Source organism: Crassostrea angulata, chromosome 7, assembly GCF_025612915.1.
Source record: "Crassostrea angulata isolate pt1a10 chromosome 7, ASM2561291v2, whole genome shotgun sequence".
Classification (NCBI taxonomy): Eukaryota; Metazoa; Mollusca; class Bivalvia; order Ostreida; family Ostreidae; genus Magallana; species Magallana angulata.
In genome coordinates this window covers 27,909,480-27,934,526 of record NC_069117.1, presented here as the reverse complement: position 1 = coordinate 27,934,526, position 25,047 = coordinate 27,909,480, and the positions used below count along the sequence as shown (strand labels likewise).

Sequence of the window (25,047 nt, the reverse complement as noted above, 5' to 3'; positions counted from 1 at the left end):
TTTTTTTCCTTTGAATGTATTTGGTACTGATAACTTCTAGTGTGAACTTTTTTTTCAACAGTTCTACACGTTGTTTGCTCCAGTAGAGTCAACGGTGTTTAAATTAAAGCTCTTTCCTAGTGTCAGAGGCAAGCCAAGTCGAGTCATAGCATCTACTGAGGTATGTCACCATAAATGGTCATCAGAAAATATACTTTAAAAACATTAAGAGTAAAATAACGGTATTAAAAGTAATACATGTACTTGATTTAAATTTGAATTGCCACTTTTAATTTGAAAAAAAAAATTCTATCATGCCAACATAATACTTATAAAAAGTAATGTACATGTAGTTACATGTAAGAAGTTGAAAATACTTTGTTATATCAAATAGTATATAATTATATATTGAATCTAGGATGGATCGGTCCGATTTTTCTCCCCTGTAACTGGAGCCACAATTACCATGATCTACCCAATGCCAACATTTCAGGTACAATCTTCATATCCAGTGTCACTTGTTTTTTTCTTCTTCACAGATTTGATATTGTTATTTTCATTTCAAACATTGGATTTGATTTAGAGAGATAAAGATATGACACTAAAAATATAAGTAAAGTATGTTTTTGGATGGACATTTTTTTTCAATAATTAGAACAGAAAATAAAAGAGATACATGTGTTATGAAGTGTCATCAGTAGCTCTTATATACAGTCTAAGAAAAAATATGAAGAGCATATATCTAACCTTGTGATTGTTTATAAATTTTCCACAGGTTTTTAGCTCTTTTGCATATAACAGAGATAAAGAAAAGTTACTCACCATTCTACAAAATGGAGATGGTAAGAACACAAATTTGTCAAATAGAAAAAATTCAATTGACAATGTTAACTATTTACTTAATTTGTTTTATGCTTCATGAAACTGTAATTTTGTACTATGATTTTAAACTTTGATGTGTTCCCTTGCAGTCTTAGTATTCAGTTGTGATACGAACCCTTGTAAGGCGGAGGAAGTATGGCAGCCAGCCTCCCCCGATGAGGAGGTTACTGAGCTCTCTATCATGGCTCTGGTAGGTTCCCAGTTCCCTTTAGTTTTGATCTACTTTAATTCATGTATGCAATAGGCTTTGTTGGTTTCAAGCACTTATCAACAGTAACACCTGGACTTTTCCAAATGAGGAGTCTAAAAATCTCAAAATTATTATTTCATTGACTATGGTTCTAAGCTTTTTAATCTCCACCACTGTAACATTATTCCGTATTGATATAGTGAATATTAGAATACTGGTAAATAATTTTTTTTGTTACATTAAATAGAGTTATTCCCCTTTTCAAACCTTGCATTAAATATCCCTGCCTGTCGTAAGTTTTTGAAAATTTTGGCCTCAGAAAAATTAAATTTTAGGTAAACCCTCTCTAAATATATTAGGGTAAGACACAGCTGATCTGTGTTTGAAAAAATGATTTCAATTATTGTAATTTTACAGTTTTAATGAAATTGTTAGATCTAGTTTTCTTTAGACTTTCTAATTTTTGTTTTCAGTATCAATCTAGAGCTACCTGGTACTCTGTAGACTCTCTAATGTTTGTTTTCAATATCAATTTAGAGCTACTCTGATATAGATGGTGAGAGTACAAGGGAAACTGTTGTCTTGGGAGGATTAAAGAATGGACAGGTATATTTGAAAAGACTTATTTTCTTTAGAATTTAGAACTTTTTTTCAAGAATATGTTAACCTAACTTAATGAAGAAAACTTCTATAAAAATGAATTACCGGTACTACACATTACATGCTGTACAAAAAATGACAAGATTCTTCCCTAATCTCATTACTTGTGTAATACCAATGTTGTATGTCTTCTCTTGTATCTTTAGATGATGTAGTGATGACAAGATATATCCATAATTTCAATATTTGTGTGATATCTTTGTTTTTCCTGCTATGTTTAGATGATAAAGTGAACATGTAATGACAATATTCTTCCCTGCTTCCAGTATTTGTGCCATATTTATGTCTCTGTCCTGCTGTCTGTAGATCTCTTTACTGGATGCTGATCAGTGTGTGATGGTCAAAAACCTACAAGCTCACGAGGGAGCCATCACCTGTATGGAGGCCATCACTGACATTGATGATTCAGGATTCCAGATCCTGGAGACCAACTCCACCCTGGTCACTGGGGGGCAGGAAAAGTCCCTCAAAGTGTGGTCTGTGAAGGTCAAACCTGGTCACTCAGGGAACAAAATTATCCTGGAGCAGCTAGTGAAGGTATGTGTACATGAGCTGTGTGATCATTAACTTAGGTGACTGTGTGCTCTTGGTTCCTTATTTCTCCAGAGTTCTACAAAATCACATTTTGGTCTTGAGATAGTTGATTGCTAAAATCCGATGTCAGGAGAAGTTCTTGCATTGTATGTTTTCACTGTTTTGACAGATTCCATGTGATGGTATACCTAACCTCCTTAGTGTGTATGAGAATACCTTGTGTGTCACCATAGACAGTCCTGATACAAAACTGTAAGTGAATTAATATATCATTTAAACAACAAGATGAATATTGTCATATTCACAATAGATATATACAATAATATGAATTTAGTCATTTCCATAATAGATATTTGTGTACATACCTGAAAGATCTAATGTCAAATTTAAGGTTTTTATCATCATATGTAGATGAATTTGCTCCTTTTCTTCAGGTTATTAAGAATGTACAGAATAGATGGTCGGGATCTGGAGACCACATCCTCAATACACTACACAGAGCTGTACCACGCCCAGGATGAAGAACACACAGAGAGGGTAGAGACTTAACATTTATTGGAATTTATTCTATTGCTTTTTTATAGCCAAGATATTTCTGAGAGCTCATCTATATTTTAGTAGTCATGATTGAAACTAATTGCCAAACACATTGATAAAAAGAAATTCTCAATGTTTTATTTAATCTTTGTACATGAAAATGTGGATTTGATTTAGCGCATTTCTGTATTTACCCATTAATCTTTATTAATGTGGTGATGTGCTTGAATTAGCGGAAGCCTTACTCTGCCAAAAATACTATATAGAGTATACAGTCTACAGTATTTTTAATCAAACTGAATTATGATTGTCCTTTTACCTTGAATACATTGAATACAGATGACTGCTCTAGACAAGTGTCCCCTGTTAGGATTCTTTGCTACTGCCAGTGAAGATGGTTATATCAAAGTAAGAATATTTTATTTATTGCAAATGACACTCAAATGACACTACAATTACTTCATTGCTCACACTGTACTTTTGAGCAATAAATGATATTTGAAATTAAGTTCATCATCGATTTCTGTGGTGTCATTAATATCCGTTGAATACCAATTTTCGTTGATTTTGTTGTTAAGTTGATCCATGAAATTAAATGTTCATTGAAATGCAATTTCTATAAACATTTTGTATTGAAATGGTCATCGGCCACGAATTTAGGTATCCTTGAAACTGATTTTCACTTTATCCACGAAAATTGATACCCTTGAATATTAATGAAACCACAGTAGTTGTTAAATGATTAAACATATCTGATTGAACATAGTAACTGGCTTTTGCTTACAACAGGTGTGGAATCGCCACAATCAGTTGGTGAGGGAGATGTACTTTGGAGAGCCCCTGTTTGGTCTGTGCTTTGCCAATGCTCGTGGAGATCTGCTGCTAGGATTCCAAAACCACATCTGGTGTGTATTTAGCCTTGTTTACCAGTATTTGTGCATAGATCTAGAAAGGTAGTTGTCTGAAGTACATTACTTCCTGGTTCTTAAACCATACTTTGATTTTCTTCTTCCTCTTCTTCTTCGTCCTAATTTGGGTTGAACTTAGATACTCTTTGACATTTAGACTTGGAACAAAGATGATGTTGAAAAGGAGTGCAAGTGCCACAATTTTTGACCTTGACCTATTTTATATCTCAAAGTCAATCATTTTTTGAAAAATACATGTATTGTCCAGACTATAACATGAAATTCCTTAAACATACAGTCTATAAACTTGTATAATAGATAGATGGCATATAACCTAACTGAAGCCTACCAAAATTTTTTCTTTACCTTGACCTAATAATTTAGATTTTTTTTTTAATTAGTAAAACAATACCCTGTAGGTTTCTTTTTCTTATAAGATATTATCTATAAGCTTTCATTAAAACTGCACATTGAAAGGTCAGTGGTCATTTTGTGCAAACTACGGTAGTGTTTTCATTGTACCTGTTTATCCACACAATAGATTTTTCATGATGTTGTATTTTTATATAATCTCGAATTTGTTTAAAATTTGACACCTTTAGTTAGAAATTATAGATTATGACATTGCATCTGATTTATTAATGTAAGTACACATTATATAATCCCTTTGGATATGTTTGTTTTTTGCGCAAAAAAAAGTCAGCAGATCAAATGAAATACTTTATAGGCCGTCTTGCCTTTTATCTTTACCCTGAAAAAAAAAAAAACATTTGACATGACATTTTCAAAGAATTAATACCAGAAATGTTGGATGGATTTGCAGTAAGTCTTTTGTCAGCCTGCAGGTACACTTGCAAAATCAATACATGTGATGTTGAAAGTATTTTGTGTTCCACCATCACGATGTAATTCACTTTGACTGGACGGGGAGCTTTTGATGTCTCATGTTTATGCTTGGATGTATGGATCAGTGAGGAATTAATGGTCATTATTTTGTCAAGATCATTTAAGGGATCTGTGATTACTGGGTATGTTTACGCTGTGTCCAACAAGCACTTATTAGCCGCAGTTTTTTTTTTTAGGTTGACTTTATTTAGTGAAATCATAGAAATTTAATTTTAGAGTATAAAATATCTATAGATATAGATAGTGGATTTTTTGTTTTCATGGACAAGAGTTCTTAAGGTATGGATCAGATCTACATGTACATTCTTTTAGTTTATTTTTAATTTTTAGCCTTCCATTTTTATGTTAATTACCCAAAAAAATATGTGATTTTGAAAATTCCTATGTTCATTTGCATTGTATAAGGTAATATTAAGCCATAGTGTGTTTACATTTAATATGTTGTTTTGATATCTCAGATAAGTATGAGCTGGACACCTCTTATTCATTAAACAAAAATGAAATGATCTTTAATTTAGTTTAATTCATTCCCAGATAAGAGAACGGTTTTGACAGCAGGCTGGCTGTGTATAACATGAACAAATCTGATACTCTAGTTACTCGTGCAGAGCAATAAGATTTATATCTCAGGGATCCGATTACCCAGGATTTATCTTAGATGGAATACAGATTACCTCTTCATATCAATGCATTGTCTTTGATGGATTAATTAATTTGTTTGTGTACTGGGATTGATCTACAAAAACATTCTTTGAATTCAAACCAGGAGGGTCAGATCTCTGCATTTTAAATACGGGGCTGAATTTTATATTCTGCACAAATAAACTGTTTATGTGCAGTACGTATGCTGTTAGCTTAAGTTAGTGTATTGATAATTACGTAAAGCATCTGCAGTGATCTATTGAGTGTAAGATTTTTGAGATTATATTTGGGGGAAAAGAAAATTTCAATAGAAGTAAGTAATTAGGTCTGAATAAGGTTTCTTTGTTAGGCTGTTGCTAGATTTATTTAGTTACTAATAATTCATTTTGCTTGATTTGTTTTAGATATTTTTCAGACAGACTTCTGAATCAATGGTCCATGGCTTCATTAAAAAATCATGTGAATTTTACTTCACGTGTGAACTTTATTGATTTTTTATAAAGATAAAAGGGGAAATCTCTAATGGTTGTTCAAAACTTTCGGGTATTAATTATTGATACTAACTTTTTGATCGATTGCAGTCACATTATTTAAAGTAGCGAATTAGTAAAAATAAAATAAATATCCATGAAAATGTTGGTAAAAATTTTGGTTACAGGTTTGTTGTTGTAAACAATTGTGTGAGAAAATTGTCCTCCTGTTCACTTTGTTGAGCTCTGTTTTAAAACCTGGCCCCTCCCTCTCTTATATTGGTGCAGTATATTGATTCTTGCATGTAATTTACTTACGGATAATTATTGGAAAGTTCTATGAGTAATACAGAGGGTGGAACCTCAAAAGCATGCATTAAACAATAGCTGTATAGTTCTGGAATTTGATAAGGCAGGTTTTAATTTTTTTGATGTATTACCTAAATGTCAAAACACAATCAGTTTTTTATGCACTTCACTTCTGTTTCAGCTTAATTCCTTTGACCAACTTCTTCCCACAAAATTATTTGGAGCTCATTTCACATCAGGAGTTTCGGGTAAGATAAAAGTTTACAAGGAGAAATTTTTATGTAGAGAAAATGAATAGGCTACACATAGACCAACTGATCAATCTAATTCATAAAACAAATTTGCTGAAGGGTTTTTTTTTTTGAAAGGACGACCTAAGAGAGCCTCCCATTCCGTACAGTTCAAAGGTCAAGTCATGGTAAGTTTCTTACAAATATCTTTGGCAAGCAGACCTTTATTATTATTTAAGTATCATCAACAACATAATCAATTTCAAACTACAAAACAAAATATTCAATTAATTATAATAATCCTAACATTCTTTCCCCATTCAATATTTGTTCATAAGGACTGTAATTATAGCTTCTTTATCTTTCTCAGGTTTGATCCCAGCAAACTACCAATCTTCAGTACCAACTTGACAATCCGACACCAGGAGAAGCAGGATGAGGACATAGATCAGGGGATCCTCGAGGACATTGAGGACCTGAGTGATTCTGATGACAGCTTTGATGTCCCAGTTCGCAAAAATTTCCGTCTTCCCAAGTCCAAACTAAATCTTGAAGAAGAGAAAATTCTGAAGGAGTTGGATAAGAAAAGGCATTCAATCAGTGTTGAGGAACCAGGTAATGTATGATTTTGATCTTCTCAGTATTTATGAATGAATACCCTTTTCTTAGTACAGCTCATGACAAAGAGTCAGCTGCCCATGCACCAAACTTAATGGATCTGTATATTTTCACAAACTGATCAACTCATAATTTAGATATTTAGCCAGCGTCGTAACATCATGACGGCTAACTAATGACTACCGACCAGTGCACAACCGATAATTACTGTTCACCGTGAACAGCTAGCTAGTTCTTACAATTTAAGTCCAAAGTTGGACAAATTCTAGGTAATGTAAATCGCTCAGAACTGAATTGAATGATAATTTAATAATAATTATTCAAATGATTTTTTTTTCATTGAAAGAATCCGCCTAAATTATTACCCACGGATTAAATTGATATTAGGATTCCGCGGAATTATGACCCCGTGGAAAAAAATACGTCTACAGTATTTCTGTTTAGGCCAAAAAAAATTAATGATTTGTTTCTCAGGCACCGCCGCATCAGTAAAATCATCGCCGCATCAAACTTTTTTATCGTTATTTTTCCGGATTTTTTAAATCTTATCATTATCGGTTTTCTCTATTATGGAATCTATGTAAACAAACGCTCAGAACAAATGCTTGTCTCTGTCAGTAAAAAATGTTATTTTATCTGAAACATCTACCCAGTGACCAACCTAGGGGGCTACCTGGGCTAAATAAAACTTTATGTAAATATAATTACATGTACTCGCTTTGTGGTCGGTAATTTCGCCAGAATTTCCTCAGAAAGAGAGGTTGAAGTTGCCCTGTATTCTGAGTTCACGATCGTGAAAGTTAACTCCAAATGCAATAAAATGATAATCATCTAATTCAAAAGACATTTTCATAGCCTAAGTTAACCCCTGTTGTGATTAATAACTAGCGAATGTCTTATCTTCAGAGGTTATAAATACGGTTGATGCAACCACATACTGTGCACTGAAAATTACAACCGATGTTTATCAGTTTATAACTTTAGGTGCTGATATTACAATTAGTTGGTAACTTGTAATTAATTAATAACTCTGCCAAGTTATTGCTAAAATAGTCATGAAACCGTTTGTCTACATTTATCTTTAACTAAAAAATTCTGTATAACCAACTATATGACGGTTGTAATTGGGTCAAAGGGTTGGACTAATACCTCCAAAATACACTTAAACACATAGACTGATTTCATTTGTCATTTAGCCAACACAATTACATTTCAGCTACAAAATGTATGAATACACATAATAAATTAAATTTAAAAAATTGAATAAGATTTTAAATTTTTTAGGAGTTGTTTTATTTTTAATTGACTTGCTTCTAATCAAATTCAAATTAAGGTTGAATCTGTGTACAAATGTATTATCATTAGTATTATGCCATTGTCAAAGAATGGAAGTCTACCTGATTTCTCAAATTTCTCCCTATTTTTCTGTGAGGGAGAACTTCAGAAGTGAAGTCTTCTTAAACTAAGTTTGCTCTTGGTTGGTCCCTGTTAACACAGCCACTGAAATTTCTTTGTTATCTTCAGAAATTGAAGCCTCTGTGATATTGCACAGAAACAGGAATAAAGGACACTTGCATTGTTTGAGAATTTTATGATGACTTATTTACTTTTCCTTGATTTCTGTCCTCAAGGCACTGAAGATTGATAAGAAAACACCCCCAAATGAATGCTTTATTTGATAAATTTTTATATGGCAGATTCAAGTAGTAAAATGCCATAAGAAGTCCGCTATTTCAGTTTAGACTTCTGTTATTACTGTGGAGGGGAAAGATGGGTTGCAAAATGAAGCAGGGGCATAATTAACCATTTGTCTTGCTTGTTCATATCCAAAAACTCAATCTTATAAAAGGAAACAGAACAGTTTAAACTAAAAAGAACAAATTAAAACAAATGTTTAAACTTTGCCAATGTATGAGCTTGATGAATATCTGCTGATGAGTAGACAAACAAATCATATAATATGGGTTACCGTCATTGTAGATTTTGGCTAAAAAAAAAAAAAAAAAAAAAAAAAAACCTGCCTGCCTGCCTCATCAAAATTTCAAAATTTTGGCCCGAGAAACTAATGATTAATTTTTTTTGGCCTTATTGACAAGTATTTCTTGGTAAAAAAAAAATACTTAAGCGATTTACCTTTTTGGATACCATTTTGAAAAAAGGTGACGTTTAATGGTTTTATGCCATATAGTAATATTTTTTAACTGTAAATTGACTTTTTTCAAGTGCTAGAAAATTTTATAAGGTTTGTGATAACATTGTATTTGTTAAAATATCTTGCCATGAGTTAGTCCATGAGTGTCTCTCACAGTTGTTTAAGAAAGGAACATAAGCTTGGTTGCAATGATAAATCACAGTGAAACAAGGTATCCCTTGTAAATCATGAAATTAAGTCGTAACAAATAAACGGTAGTTTACAGTAACTAAAGTAAGTTATTTGTTCCTATTCTGGGTTCTTCCTTCTACTTTTATATGCAAATGGGAAAGAGTCTAACAAATAGGAAATTCATTTTTTACAGATTTTTCACAGTACCGGTACATGGATTCGACAGATATTTTCAATGATTTATACAAAGCTGAGGAAAGTCCTCAACCTTCAGATAAAGAAGGTGAGTGTATAAATTTAATCAACAAATCAAACTCAGCTAAAGAATGAAGTTAACTATCATGTTCATGTATTCATGGTTTTTTGGGTTTTTTTGCGGAGTACGAGTCAGATAGATTATCTTTATGAAATGATTGATCAATTGATTGAGAAATAATATGGCATCCATGTTAAGTACAGTGTGTTGAATCTGACACTCTGTAATACAATATTCGTTTTGAACAGCAAACATATAATTGACTGGTGAGTTCTGCATCCAATACAAGTAGCTTAATATATAGCATCAAATTTGGTCACGGTTTTTGTTTCTTTTGTGTTCATGTCTTTTATCTTGTATTATCTTTATATATAAAGTAGTTTTTGTTCTTGTCTTTTTTTCTTGTACCTGGTAATAGCTATATATATTTGTTATACTTTCATGTTAAATACTGAAATCTGATTGGTTAAGACGCAGTTAATAATATTTACTATTACCCTCAGCGTTAGCAACGCACTTGGCAACGGGTAACATTAAAAAATGTTACATGCGCGAAAATTATGCGCGTATGGTTCGCTGTAGAATTCACGTTATTCCTAAATAAAAGCAGTAAAATTTTCTTAAAAATTTTAAAAAAGACATTCAGTATAACAAAATAAATAGTGCCTGTTTGGGAGGATAACAGTTGAAATTGACACCCCTCGAAAACCATTGTCAACCTCCGCTTCGCGTCGGTTGACAATGGTTTTCTCGGGGTGTCAATTTCAACTGTTACCCTCCCAAACAGGCACTATTTATATAATATTATATCTATGTTTCACAATTATTTTCTTCTGACATATGTTTAAATACTAGTATTGTATGCATTTTGTTATTTGATTTCTGTTCATTTTGATTTCCGTGCTTCTCTGGTGTTGGGGAAATTGATACTGATTTTGTCTTGTTTAACCTTTTGCCCACAACTTCAACATTTAACCATATAATCTGACAAGTTGGACTATAGAATTCAAATTATATTGAATGACTGAAAAGCCAAAGGTCACTATAATATCTCAGTCATTGCTAAAGGTCAAGTCAGTTTTGTTTTCATTAGTCATCAAACAGGGCATATTATTATTATTTTATAAATCCATCATATTTTATCAAACTTAATAGATACATATATATGTCATCATATGCAAAAGTTTGAGTAAATGAATAAATGAATATGTGGTAAAAGGTCATTACAGCCTGATTAGTGTCAGTACTTGGGAACTTTAAATAACTTCTCTTAATAATATGAGGTTGGGCCTTATTTTCTTTTTTTGTTTTGTTTGTTTTTCATTATTAAATAGTTGTACTATATAAAAGTTTGCAGGCATGAGTATGGTAAAATGAATAACACTGTTCATGGCTATTGATACATGAATACAAAGAAACACATGTACAATCAAACTAAAAAAAATTTTGCCAAATAGATTGATGGATTCAGATAAAAAAAAATTTATCATAAGTATTCGAGAAATATTGAAATTTGAGACTCATTTTTTGTTTTTGAGTTGAAAAGTAGAGGAGTGTATTTTAATTTTGTCGTTTCCTGTAGGTATTGAGACAGACACAGAGGAAACTCCTCCTTCTAAGAAATCCAAAAAGGAGAAAAGAAGTATGGAGGAATCCTTTAATTATTCTATTCAGATAATTTAATGAAAATAATTTTAGAATGATATTTTTACCATGCATTGTCATTGCTTTAGCATATAGAAATTAATTGCAAGTCTACTATGCTGCTCTTGTTACATGTAATCTTAAAAAACAAAAATAAATGCTGTTTTTAGAATACATGGTATGCGTAGTACTAAGGCTCGATATAATTGTTGTTCTATATGGTATTACAGGTCTCAGTGTGTTACTGCAGTACCATGCACCTTCTCTTTCAGGGAAAAGTATTTCTTCAATCCCCAACATTCATATGTTGACTCCATTTGAACAAGCTCTCCTCAAGAGGAGGCCAATCATAGCACTGGATGGTAAGACTTCAATTGAAATTGTTCAAAAGAATCATTTCAACTCTTTGGAATGATGTTCAATAAGTATTGTGTTCTAAGGTCTCTTTCATCTTGTTATAAAGGATACATCCCAAACTCTGTGATCAGGAAACAGCTGGGTTACCGCCCGCCAACCCCACCCCAGATCCAGAAACGACAGGCTGTCTGGAGACCAAAGCCAGTGAGTATCTGGCAGAGAGAGAGAGAGAGAGAGAGAAATCTTATGAGTTGTTAACAAGTATACTTATTTACATGTATTTCTTACCTTTATCTACAGGTTCCAAAGCCCTTACCACAGAAGGAGGTTGAAGAAGAGGAAGTGATGGATTTATATGAGGTAAATTAAATTCTATGGAATGAGAAAATCCATCTCAGTCTTTTTATCAGTTTCAATATGTGCAGGGTTTGATATTTGTTTTTGAAAATTTCAGTCCTGTTTATTATTACCAGTAAAATGAATGAACATTGTACATCTACAGATTTGAAATAATATTTATTTTAGAATCTGATTTTTATTTTTTATCATTCTAAAACTGAGTAATCACTCTTTGGTTACTATGTAAGAAGGAAAATTGACACTGTGCATGTTGCATGTTTTTGATAAAAAATCTTACATTATGATCTATAAGTATGATTGATTGTTAAAATATACCGGTATACATTTGCATATTTTGTGGTCTTACACTGGTGTATGGTTTTGCTATTCATAAAAATGAAAATCAAAGGGTAATGTGAAGTTAACCAAATGAAATGCCTGTTATTTCTGTAGTTAGCACGCAGATATAGATTTGATGCTGGTGAATCAGACAATGAAAGTGAGGCCGATGAGCCAATCGTAACCCGCCCCACTAATCGGGGCGGCCGTAATAAAAGGAGGCAAGTCAAAAAGAGGGTAAAGGATGATTGGAGCGATGGAAGTGAAGACGATGATGATGAGGAGGATGATGAGGAGGTCATTGATGACTTTAAGGAGGATGACTCAGGGGTAGACATGGCTGAGTCGTTGGTAGGGAGTCAGTTCTCTCTGCTTGCTACTGGTAAAGCGCTTAAGGTAGATAATCGTTACCATAGAAGCTGCTGCCTCACCAGTCCACGTCCACATGTTGCTGTGCATCCTCCACCTGCTGCTTGCTTTTTTGTTGCCTTTCTCTTTTGTGTTGCACTGTTGCAATGTTGCATGTTTGTTTTTGTATTGTTCAGGCACCATTGAACACATTAGCATTTCAATCCTGTGAATGTTGTGTTTTATTTGTTGTAAACATTAATTGTATGAAATTATAACTTTTGCATCTTTTTTTCCTTTAAAACTCATCTAAATGTATTTCATTTCTTTTACTTTTTACCACTGTAAATCTGTTTTTGCTTACATTCTCATGCATGATGTTGATATAGCCATTTATCTTTACTTATGAAATATTCTGATTACCAATAGACAAAATTGCATGGAAAGGGAACTAACTCTTTTTAATTGAATTTTTATATGCATCTGTATAAAATTAAAATTTTATTGACAGCTTTTACTTTTCACAGCTGGGCACTTAAAATTAAACTTCTTTTTTTTTCATCAAGAATGATGCGTACTATATCATACCTGTACATGTTAGTTTTACATATTAATTTTTTGCTTGAAATCAAACAGGAGCAGAAGCCACTTGTTTGGGGAGAGCCAGAGAGTTCAACCAAGAAGTCTATCCTGACCCCCTGGAAGAAGATGACCAGCATGGTCCGCACATCGTCCAATCTGTCGTCCACTTCCTCCAAGCGGGCCTACAAACCCACCAGTCGCCGATCTACCCCCAACACCCCCACCAAATACGAACGTAAGACACACAACTCTCATTTAGCTGTACTGAAGTTTAGTGTAGAGAACTGACTGAGATTTTAAACTATTCGAGATCTTAAGATTGATAATTGTGTACATGAACTCTTTATTTAGAAAAGGAGTTGATCTGAGATTTAGGATATCACTAAAGATTATTTTGTGCTTTATTTATGGGTATATTGATGTAGACTATATTGAGATACAACTCTTTGATGAATTTCAACAAGAGTCTGTGTTTGTGCAAGGAGCTTGTTAAGTAATTTTATGGGATCAGATTTATTGTAGTTCTGAGTGGATAATCCACTGTAACAAAAACTGATAACATTTGTTTGGGGGCATTTCTTTAAATCAGTTGTCATTAATGGGATATACCGGTATTGAACATTTCTAAAAAAAAAAAAAGGTTTGTCTTAAGGGGTATGCTTACTTTTTCTATTATTGGAAAATAAAAACTTAAAACTAGGAATAGTATCATGGCCCAATGTTATCCTGTAACAAAAACTAATAACATTTATTTGGGGGCTTATCTTCAAGTCAAGTAATTTACGTTGTCATTAACGGGATTTATTGAACATCTAACAAATATTTCATCTTAAGAGGTACTCTTATTTCTTATATTATCAGAAAATAAAAACTTAAAACTAGGAATAGTTTCTGATTGTTTAAGATATTAATCCTGTTGAGAAATGATTTTTACACAGATCCCAGCATTATAAAGCATCAGCACCAAAACCAACATTTTGGTAAAGGGTTCTTTAGTGTGTGAACAAGTTGTCATAACGATATGTCATTGAATTTATTTTCTGTTATACATTCACTGTTTTAAAAAAAATATGGTAGGAAACAATTGATATGCTTATGTCACAAAATTGGCACATATAGAATAAATACACAATATAAAATAAATGTACATTCATTTCATTTCATATTTCATCATTCTGTTTAATTCTACACATGCATGTGTCATATTTCTTCAGTATTGCAACCACAAGCTCTCACAATTTTATTTTATTCTAAGAGATAAATGAAAACAAAGGGTGTTTCAAAATCATTTGTAAAATACTTAGACCAAAAGTTTTGGTAATCTCCTTATTGTACTTCATGTATTATTATAATTAAAATGAATTTGAAACTGGCCTTGCCTCACACAGTCACAAATTATGTAGTTTGTGTTTACTGCAAATAATAGTAAAAATTTTGTCTCCAAATGCTTTAAATGTTCTGTTGATATGATAGCCATACAATGTATGTGAGTTTTGGTTTTGATAATTTGTAGCAGAAACTTTTGTTTTATATGTTTTGTTTGGATTTTTTTTTTGCTAATGAAAAAAAATATGTTTGAATTTTGTATTATGGTTTCTGTAAGAGCACTAGGCATCATTCAAAGAGTGCATCTTCAATGTATTAAAGATTAAATCTATAAAGTGTGCAGTTCTTTAAATGGCAAAGCTAGAACTTTGAACTTTTATGGCCTTCTAATTGACACCTTCTGCTTGCAGTAAAGTCCAAAGCGTTTGAGTTTGGAAATGTGTTTGCACCTCACCCTAAGTCTGGGGGGCCAGGGAGTCGCGAGAGGACCAAGTCCTTCAGACTGAGCAACATGGTGGTCGATGAGGACTCCACTGATGTCAGGTTCAAGGTGAAGGTCATTTTTATATTATTTATTCATTAACTAAAGTCATTCATTCATGAACTAGAGTGTAAGTGACATTTGACAAAAAAACAAAAAAAACGAAAGGGTCACTAAGCTAGCTTCTTAAAGCAGCTGCAAGCTAATGAAAAGAAGAGTGAAGTTCAAGTAAGATGATGTTTAGTGAAGCATATTCATGTACTTGTACTGTAATTTTTGTGATGGTAAAGTCTTTTATAGTTTAAAAAGAAAGGTACTCTAAATGCATGGTTTGTGGCCTTTAGATAATACATGTATGTTTCATTTGTGGTAAAATAAAATTGATTTGGATGTGAAATGAGATATACATTTTAAACTCAACAAAATTTGTTGAAATTACATACTATAGATTCCTTATTCATACGAATACTTAATTCGGTGATTCAAACATTTTGCATCAATCGGCAGAATATAAAATCGCTAATGGCATATTATTTTTAATACAGTTTCATGTAGTTTCATTTATCTAAAATTTATATTTGAGATTTTGAAATCTGCAAGATCTGCTTCTCATGATTTTACTCGGATTTTAATTCCTCGTGTTTCGATAGAAATTTACCATATATTCCAAACCAAATAATTTTGCATTATTTTTGTGTTGTGCAGGAAAAAGAGAACAGGAAGAAGGTAATACAGGTGAATGACATGGAGGTGATGCATAAGCTGATGAAGGAGGACTTCTTCCGCGACCTGAAGGGGACTCCCTCGTACGAGAGCATCCTCCAGCAGTTACTGACCATGCTGGACACGGATGATGCCGACCTCCACGGCAAAGTCTGTAACTACATCCTGGAGATCCACAAGTAAGTGTAACCGTCAGTCGTTTAGAAATATACTAATTAAAGATGATTATATACACTTCGTATGTGAATTTTTTGCATCATAATTATTTTGTGTGTGTATCATAAGTAAGAAGTGTGTACTATTGAAACTCCCTGATATATGGTATCTAGGACCAAAATACCAGGGTTAAGAAACAGATCATTAAGATACTTATTTTACTTATTTGTTTTGTCAAGGTCAGTAGGACTAGTGAAATGTAATGTAGCTTGTTCTATTAAAAATAATTTTTTGTTTTGTATGGTGAAGGTAATGTAAACAGATTAATGGATCATGTTATCATTTTGAAGAATGAATTTGTTCTTCAAGCAAAAATATTGATAGAAATGCCATGAAAATATATAAGATGGTACGTTGTTAAAAATCTTAGGAATATGGGGAAATTCTAGCCTGAGAAATGTAGCAAGAATTGATTTATAATTGTAACAATGTTCATATCTTGCAGTGATGTGGGTATATCTGATGTCTACCTTGATCGTATCATCAACAAATTGTCCAATCAGCTGAGTGCAGGAAACAGCGTCAGTACTTCCATTCGCAAAAACGGACTGTCGGCACTATCTGTAATCGGCAAGAGTCGGCAAGATGTGGTGGCCACCATTCTGCCTCGACTCATCGATAGCTCGGTAATTAAGGCCATTTTTCAATAGGGACAGGTTTTAAGGGAATTTCTTAAATCAATACTTAATTCCTTCCCTTCCAACCTAATCGAGATAATCAATGAAAAGTATTGGATTTTCTGCACCAAGATTTCATTGTGCATCTTTGAATGCCTCGATAGAGTTGATTTGTATCTTCCATGAGCAGACATTTTGTTAAAGAGAGTGAAGTCAATAGTTTAATTCTGTAATCCCAAACTTCAATAACAAGGGGTTATAGAATTATCAGGTGTAAATCAATATTGGCATAGATTCCTATAGCATTTATCACAACAATTTCTCATTTTTAGTTTAGTGGGTTGGATGTTTGTAACGATTCAAACTTTCTTCTGTAAGTTTTTAAACATTTTTTTTATATGCATGAAAATTGCATAAAATTTTTTTCTTGTTTTTATGTATTCCATTTGTTTCTCCACATTTTGTTTTAGCATTTTAAAATAAATACTTTAATAGGTTAAAAGAAAAATATTGAGAAACCCAATAAAGTTAGAAAGCTTTAAATCTACTGGCAAGATACCAGTCAATTTTTTGAGATGGTTATTATGAATATACAACAAAACATTTCTGTAATCTTTCAACAGGTGATACAACATCCAAAATAAAGATAAATTAAGTGTCCAAAAACCTTTTGTTATGAATGAAAACAAATATCTGATAATGCTTTAATGTGACAGGGATTTTATGCTAGTTTTGGGGGTTTATGAAACTGGTTTGTGCTAAGTTGTAAAGTTAAAGAATGCATGTTTTTCATTAAATGCTAGAAATATTTGTATTCAGTTGTGCAAAGGAAATTTCTGTGAGCTTTTCTGGTAAGATGTGGAATTAATTTTTGAGCTTTCAAATACATGTAATTATTGAGATGCTCTTCTTTATAGAAGTCATTATGAATTAGTATTCAAAGTACTGTATGTGCATTCCAAATTTAGTATGCAGAAATTTATATTATTTCTATTGTTTGGAAACCAGGACCTATCTGTTTCCCCCCTGAAAAACGTATTCAGACTTATTATACTCCATTGTGACATTGTACAATTGGTGAAACCTTAATTATTTATGACAAGGCTTGAAGGTAGCATAGAAATAATAAAATGGATGTATCTAGAATAGTTATTTCCAAATAACCCCAATGGTCTGATAGTGATTCAATAGAACTTTATCTGAAAAAAATATTGAATAATTACAGACTTTTCATTGGCCACTGTTTATTTAGACTGACATCCGTGAAGAGGCTGCCGAGGCCTTGGCCCAGCTGACAGGAGTGACCAACAAGACAGAGCTTTGGAGCCTGATGGAGGACATGGGACTCCAGAAATCCTACAGCAGCAAGGAGGACGAGGAGGAGGCGCTCAAGGCGCTAGCCATGAGGCTGGACGTTCCATACCGGCCAGACAGCTTTGCGGACTGGATCGGGGACTGGATGGATGACCTCCAGAGTCCGGCCATGTACGACATGGAAGATGATTTGATGGTGAGTGGTAGGCAAACTGATGCTGCATTGGTTGAGATAATGGGTTGATATTTTCCTAAAGTTTAACAATGAAAGTACTCTGAAGGAATGACTTTTGTATTTATGAAATTGAAAATCCTGGAAAATTTTCTAGATTGAAGATCTTTTCAGAAACTTATCCTTGACAATAAATAGTAGCTACATCATGTTACAGTATATAATTTTACATATAGCTTACAATTATTTTTTTTATTAAAACAGCTTAATGACATTGAAAAGGCTTGGGATGGCAGGGAGAAAAGATGGAAGCCAGAGTCTCTCTATTTGTCAGAATCTGTCAGTCGGGCCTCCAATCGCCTCAAAGAGCTCTCCTTCATATCAGACAAGTCACGTAAGTGTCTGCCACTCAGCGTGTTGTTCAACAGACTTTTACGATCTCTACCTCATAAAAGAGAAGTCTCAAAACTGTCAAGAAGCTCTTTATCAAACTTTTTGCTGAAAGAGCTTTACCAGTACTTTAAGAAATGTTTTAAGTACATCTTGTTAAGAGTCAAAATCTCTAAGATAAACAATTGTTTTGGACAAAAGTTAAGAATAATGAACACAAATGCATATTAAAGGCTACACTTTTAATTGCCTTTGAAGATAAGATAACAGTGTAATAATCATATGAATAGATTCGTAATTGATTTAAAAAGATTTGTCATATTAAATCTGATTTTTGACTTACCAAAAGAGCAGATGTTTTAAAAGTCATAACACAAGTGTCATACAAGAAAGATAACTCTTTATAGCTTACTGGTAGTTGAGAGTGCACTGTGTACACTATTTAATATTTCAAACCGCATAGAAATGTACAGCCTATATCTCTAAATACTGTGACACCTAATGTGTAACATAAGTTAGCTTATATTTATGAGGCAGGATAAGATACTACTCCCACAAAATAAAGGGAGGTTATCAGTGTTAGTAAATGTGATTACAGTATTAGAGGAGGAACAACTCAGTTTCATTAGCTATCAAAGTGAAGCAGAGGACGAGGCAGAGGAGGCGGATGACTTGGCAAGTGAGTTGTCCTGTATAGAGGAGGGCCCACCCTCTCTAGAACAGTCCCCGGGGCCCCAGCAAGAGGGGATGAAGCAGCTCTGTATGGGGAGTCAGGTTTTGAGGATCTCAGAGAAACTCGGTCAGATGCTTCAAGACACAGACCCCCAGGGGATATTTTCTCAGGTCCACCCCCCAGACAGCGAGGGCTATGCCAGACAGATGTCTATCATAGAGCAGATATTGAAGGAGAATCCAGACTTTCACCTCAGCGACTTGGAATTTGATAGTGATATGTCCAACTTAACTCGGGGAAGGACACAGGAGGATGGTGAGAAGGCCCCGAGTGAATCAGAGAACACTCGTGGGCAGGAGTTTGATGTTGTTGATGGACATACTAAGGGGGTCCAAGTGGAGAAGAGCCTAGAGGAAATGATCCTCCTGGAGCAGTCTAACAGAACTGATAATACATGTATTGCTGAGAAAATGGAAAGGTCTTCTTCAGTCCATAAGGAAACAGAATCTGGTATTTAACAGTGTTTGGAGTTGTAGACTTCTGCTTTGCATGCTGGTACAAGATTTGCCATAATCTGACATAACCTTCTTTAGGCATTTCTTTGGCTCAGAATGGGAATTTTTGCTTTTAACAGGTGCTCTAAACAGAACTGCATGTTTCCATTAACAAGATGAGGAAAACTGTGAATGATTGCCGGTATTCTTCTCATACTGACAATTTTACAGACCGAATGTAACCACTAATTTATGTATAAGTGTGTTTATTAGATGGATAGTTGTTTGGTGTTGCATGAGTATTTGTCATGGCAGACTTAAATGTCCATACATATAACTTAACATTTTTGTTATGTATTGATATTGCTTACTTATTTAATGCTTTTAATTGACTTCAAAATATATGTGTATGATTTACTCAATGATACAATATATTGAATTGTCAGAGATCGGTAACTTTTATGAAACTCTAATAATTTTGAAAACAAAAATTACTTTTTGCCTTTTCAAGTGTTAGTTTCAAGGTTAAAATAACTCACGCTTGTATTTCTCACAATTGTTTTTACAGGTCAATTCACCCCCGGGAGAACAAGCAGAACTCGCCTTGAGTACAGGAGTGAACTAGAGTAAGTTATAATGCAGTATATAAGTTAAAAGATATAGACAGTAAATAGTGAACTTGAGGAGTGAACTAGAGTAAGTTATACAGGAATAAACAGTGAACTTGGATAAATTATACAAGGGTTAGGAGTGTACTTGGATAAGTTATATAGGAGTAATGAGTGAAATTGGGTAAGATATACAGGAGTAAGAAGTTAACTAGAGTAAGGAGTGAACTTGAAAAAGTTATACAGGAGTAAATGTAAGGAGTGAAATAAAAGTTATACAGGAGCAAAAAGTGAACTAGAGTAAGTTATACAGGAATGAGTAGAGAAAGTTATACTGGAGGGAGGAGTGAACTAGAGTTAGTTATCCAGGAGTGAAACTTGGTAAGTTTATACTAGAGGGAACCAAAGTAAGTTACACATAATGAAGGAGGTATTTGTATTTAGCTATACAGGAGTGAATTAAAAACATTATAGAGCAGTAAACTAGAGTACTGTAGTTCCAAAAACTTCCAATATGTTTTGAACAAAAAAGATGTGATAATGTGATAATTATAAATCTCCATATGCATAAAGAATCTTTATTCATTCCTGTCAGTTTCTCCAGGTTAAAAGAAATGAAAAGAAATTCCTTATAAATGTAGGAATGAATGTGTTCATGTACAGTTGTGTATATGTAAAACAACAAGTTAATTTATCATCATATGACAAAAGTCAAGCTTATTATTTATTATCAAATTATCCTTTGTCTTGTATACAAATATATCAATAATATATCTCTCTGTAAACTGGTAAATTATACTACATACTATATACTATATTCTATGACTATTTTATAACACCACTTCTTGACTTTGTATTTTGGAGAGGGTTTATATAGGCTTTGCCTGTTGCCTAATCCATTTGATTACTCAATAAAATATGTTTAAATTAAAAAAAATTAAATCAAATTAAAAGAAATGACATGTCAATGAAGAGTCTTGGTTTTTGTCCATCATTTAGATTTCAGTTGTGCAGTTGTTCAACTGTACTTTGTAGACAGATAGGCTGTAATATATGTGAATTTTCTGATAAAAATTGTTAAAAGCTGGTTATATGTTTTTTTTTTTGCTAAAAATTGTCAAAAAGTGCCAGAAACATTAATCTGGGACAGACTATAGCTGGTTGTAGGCTAGCATCCTCCTCTTATATGTATACTCAAGGCTGGTGTGATATTTTTGTAGTCATTAAAAATCACTTCAAGATATAAATAATGGTTGAGTTAGCAGAACCCAATCCTGGTATAGGAACAAACTGTCCTTCCTTTGGTATTAAGAAATTTTAATGAAATTTTGATTCAAATATTGGTTCTGGTCAGTTCTGTGAATTGATTGTCATGAAATTCGATTAAATTGATAAGTTAAAGCTCTGCTATTTTGAGAATTAATTATTGATTAGAATCATTTTGGCCATTGGGGTTTTTGATTTTAAATGTGACATTCTCAAAAGTTCAAAAGAGTTAATGCATTTTAATGAAAGGTAAATAGTTTCTGTATGTTTTGTGACTGGACAAAACTGTAACTAATCATTCAGAGAAAATATCTTGTACATGTAAAAATTGAAATGTTTTCTTTCTATACTGATATACATGGGAGTTTTTATTTTACCTAAGAATTAATTGCAATGAAGGAAAGTCAAATTGCTTTTGCTATTATGATAAGTCAATATCAATATTTGTCCCAATATCTTTAAACCCTAGCTCTTTTCTTGAAATCTAAATGTTTTTTTCGTTGCTAATTATACAATTTGTTAATTTCACTTAAAAGGTCCTCTATTTATGATCACTACAGTGTTCTGTTTAAATTGAATTGTCCTGGAATTCTTTGTGACGATTTGGTCTATGTACATATTATGGAAGTTCTAATAGCTAAGTCATTGGATATAACTAAAATGTTAAAGTACCTAACATTTAAAAGAGCTGAAATGTCCATTTATTGGGAATTTTAGTACCATTTTGATTGAAATTATTATCATGCAAACAAGAGAAATACATGTAGGTGTTTATGGAATAATTTTAAAATGGGATAGCTGAATTCATAAAATGCTTTTAGGATTTGAACTTGCAGCAAATTTTTCACTATTGTGCTTGATGTACCGGATTGGTTATATACATGTACAACATACCAGTTTGAACTGAGTTTTGACAATGTGTGTTGTCAAAACAGATTTTATCAGGGTGTGTTGGCAGCTGCACCACCACTGATTCTATAAAATAACAAATAGGTTTAGAGATTAGACAACATCAGTGCTACAAAAGAACTGCATATTTACACACCTTTAAGCCTCAATAAATAGTATGAATCCTTTACTCCAGAATTTTTTTTTTTGAGCAAGTGAAACGACTGAATTCAAGAGAGCAGTTGAATTCTTCTTCCCATAAGTGTTTGCAGATAGTGATTCAACAAATAATACTTTAGTGGGCTTTGGTGCAGCAAATATTGTTTTGGTAGATGATATCCCACTCTTAGAGGTTGCATTGACAATGAATTGATGAGAGATCAGCTGTTTAAAATGACGCCCCTTCACCCTCGCTTTGTTGTTCAGCTAGAAGTGTGCCAAGGCTCTGGGCAGAAAATTTAAAGGATTATCCTTGCTATTTGAGATCTTACACAATATCGACATTATGTCTCTCTTGATTGTCAATTACGTTTATCTCACTGTGCAAAACAAGCTTCGGAGAGGTTAGCTCCATGTAACCTATATTTTTTAAGATAATTTTAATATTAAAATCTATTTATGAAACATTCATGCTAGATTTTTCCAGACAGAATATGATCAGATTATCCAAATGTATTGCCATTGATTGGATATTTCAATGCATTTTATGACAATTTTAAGTACCCGGTACTCCTATTGGGTGGAAAAGTAAAAAGTGATTGATAAGAGTAGAAGCTTAACATGCTCATTGCTGATACCTGCCCTGCGAGTGGCCTCAGGTGTTCACGGGATAATATAACACTGGTTGACAATACCTTCAAAGTGATTGGATTTAAAGGATTCATTTCGAAGCAGTTATAAATGACTGATATGGTATGGATAGGGACTGGTGATAGCTAGGTCGTTGTGTTTGTGTGTAGTCTTAGGGGGAAAAAGTGATGGAGAGTAATGAGGAAGATGAACCTGAATATATACCTGTGTTTTTTGTGAAAATGTAAGTTTTTTGGTTTTCTTTATTATTTTCTGATATATTTTGACTGATTTTTATCCCATTTTCTGATCATCTGTTGCATCCTCTTATACATTATATTTTGATATTATGGTTATGATTTATTCAAATTCAGGTAATCGGTATGATTAGATATATAAACCAGGTATATTTAATTTATCAGTATATTCATAATTTTGGTGAGAATATTTCTTTTGTGGGAAATGATAATAATTAGTAGTATAAGTTCTTATAACAGATTCACATATTCTGAAAGAAATTGCTTATACTGTATATCAGATTTTTCTTTAGTGTGTCACAAAACTTGCGAAAAAAGGGGAAAATCAGTATTCATTAACTTTTTTATTTGTGTTAGACAGTCATTTGTTTGCGATTATTAAAGTTAATTATAGCAAACAATACCGGATATAACTTCTGCGTATTGAATATTTTGTGATGTAAATGTGTAAAGTGTCAAAAATGTGAAACTTGGATCATGGTGAAAGTTACCGGATATATGGTGTGTACACAACAAATTTGAAAAAAAAAATTGACACCAAGAATATTGGTTCAGGAAAAAAAAATTGTAAAAGATAAACTTTTGTATTTTTTGATTTTGTGGGAATCACAGAATCTTTGATATTGATTAAGACTTCTTTCTGCTGCATCTGTATGCTTTTATTTGAACTGCCAAAGTAATTCAATTTCAAAATATGTAAATTTCATTGTTTATAAGGAAAACTTCTTTTTGTTATTGTAGAAATCTGAGAGAATCAGTAGATGGTCAACGTTCACAGACACCCAGAAAATACAGTCGGGGAAGGTATACTATCCTCAGACATAAATATTTTATAGATTAAAAAATCAATGATTTTGATATTATTTTTTAAATAGAAAAATCGGAGTCTTTTTAATTAAGTTGCAAATATCTTTTAAAAAGAAGAAAAATTGATTTCTGTTCATTTAAAGTTACCATGGGGAACAATATCAATTTGATTATAGCTTTAGAGTATGATTGAGTCATTACTTTATTTATAAGCTCATTTTGGATTCTAATTTGACATTTTCTGAATATTCAGTTTGAAAAATGATATTGTGCACTGAATTTAAATTAGTCTACATACATTTATGTATGTATAAGTATTTTGTTCTGAAAAGATGACAAACTCTTCCTAAAAGTGTTGCATTTCTATAAAAATGAATGATTGATGATTTTAATGGTTTTAAAATTGAATGAAATAACCTAAAGATTTTGACACTGAATGGAAATTTTAAGAGCAAATTGGTTCAAATCCTCGTCCATTATATTCAGGATTTCAATTAACACCATTATAACAGGGACAAAAGCTGCTTACATAGTGAAATTTGAGAAGCATCGGCCAATATTGAGTTGTGAAATGGATTGTATGTACACTTTTTAACACCAGTGTTCCCATGTAGCATCCAGGAGACAAATGTTAAGACTGTATCCGTTAACAAAGCAGTTAAAACTCCATATCACTCTAGAAACGACCAAGTGCTATTTACCTACCTGTCCGTATTATTACACATTTCTGGTAGAACAGCGATCAGAGAATTGTACTAACTGATATATGATCTCATTAATACACACAGGTTGGATAATTCAAACTTGATCTCCAGTCAGAATGATGGGTAACAAAACATTAAATTTTGCTGTAGAACTTTTGCCTTCCTTTTTTTTTTTTTAATTTTCCTTTTACAGCTTATTACTATCATTAACTTGGTTCTTTTTATTTTGTAAAACTTGTATTTTAGACTTCATCGTGATTCTTTCTTAC

General features: G+C 32.7%; 1 protein-coding gene across 2 annotated transcripts in view; it reads left to right on the top strand.

The window, feature by feature from the left end:
- The window catches only part of LOC128192671 (uncharacterized), a 43,106-nt gene that overhangs the window by 9,269 nt on the left and 8,790 nt on the right, over window positions 1–25,047 (top strand). For both annotated transcript variants that reach the window (XM_052865546.1, XM_052865545.1), the window contains exons 13-42: window positions 62–160; window positions 398–472; window positions 755–821; window positions 951–1,051; window positions 1,589–1,657; window positions 2,018–2,248; window positions 2,415–2,497; window positions 2,680–2,782; window positions 3,122–3,190; window positions 3,572–3,687; window positions 6,199–6,265; window positions 6,386–6,435; window positions 6,618–6,862; window positions 9,382–9,471; window positions 11,027–11,086; window positions 11,361–11,450; window positions 11,552–11,649; window positions 11,746–11,805; window positions 12,238–12,519; window positions 13,108–13,288; window positions 13,992–14,033; window positions 14,790–14,929; window positions 15,566–15,762; window positions 16,245–16,425; window positions 17,669–17,926; window positions 18,167–18,296; window positions 18,891–19,475; window positions 20,028–20,085; window positions 24,009–24,071; window positions 24,863–24,901. In XM_052865546.1, the coding sequence (XP_052721506.1) occupies window positions 62–160; window positions 398–472; window positions 755–821; window positions 951–1,051; window positions 1,589–1,657; window positions 2,018–2,248; window positions 2,415–2,497; window positions 2,680–2,782; window positions 3,122–3,190; window positions 3,572–3,687; window positions 6,199–6,265; window positions 6,386–6,435; window positions 6,618–6,862; window positions 9,382–9,471; window positions 11,027–11,086; window positions 11,361–11,450; window positions 11,552–11,649; window positions 11,746–11,805; window positions 12,238–12,519; window positions 13,108–13,288; window positions 13,992–14,033; window positions 14,790–14,929; window positions 15,566–15,762; window positions 16,245–16,425; window positions 17,669–17,926; window positions 18,167–18,296; window positions 18,891–19,475; window positions 20,028–20,085; window positions 24,009–24,071; window positions 24,863–24,901 (3,929 nt within the window). The remainder of the gene's footprint in view (window positions 1–61; window positions 161–397; window positions 473–754; window positions 822–950; window positions 1,052–1,588; window positions 1,658–2,017; window positions 2,249–2,414; window positions 2,498–2,679; window positions 2,783–3,121; window positions 3,191–3,571; window positions 3,688–6,198; window positions 6,266–6,385; window positions 6,436–6,617; window positions 6,863–9,381; window positions 9,472–11,026; window positions 11,087–11,360; window positions 11,451–11,551; window positions 11,650–11,745; window positions 11,806–12,237; window positions 12,520–13,107; window positions 13,289–13,991; window positions 14,034–14,789; window positions 14,930–15,565; window positions 15,763–16,244; window positions 16,426–17,668; window positions 17,927–18,166; window positions 18,297–18,890; window positions 19,476–20,027; window positions 20,086–24,008; window positions 24,072–24,862; window positions 24,902–25,047) is intronic.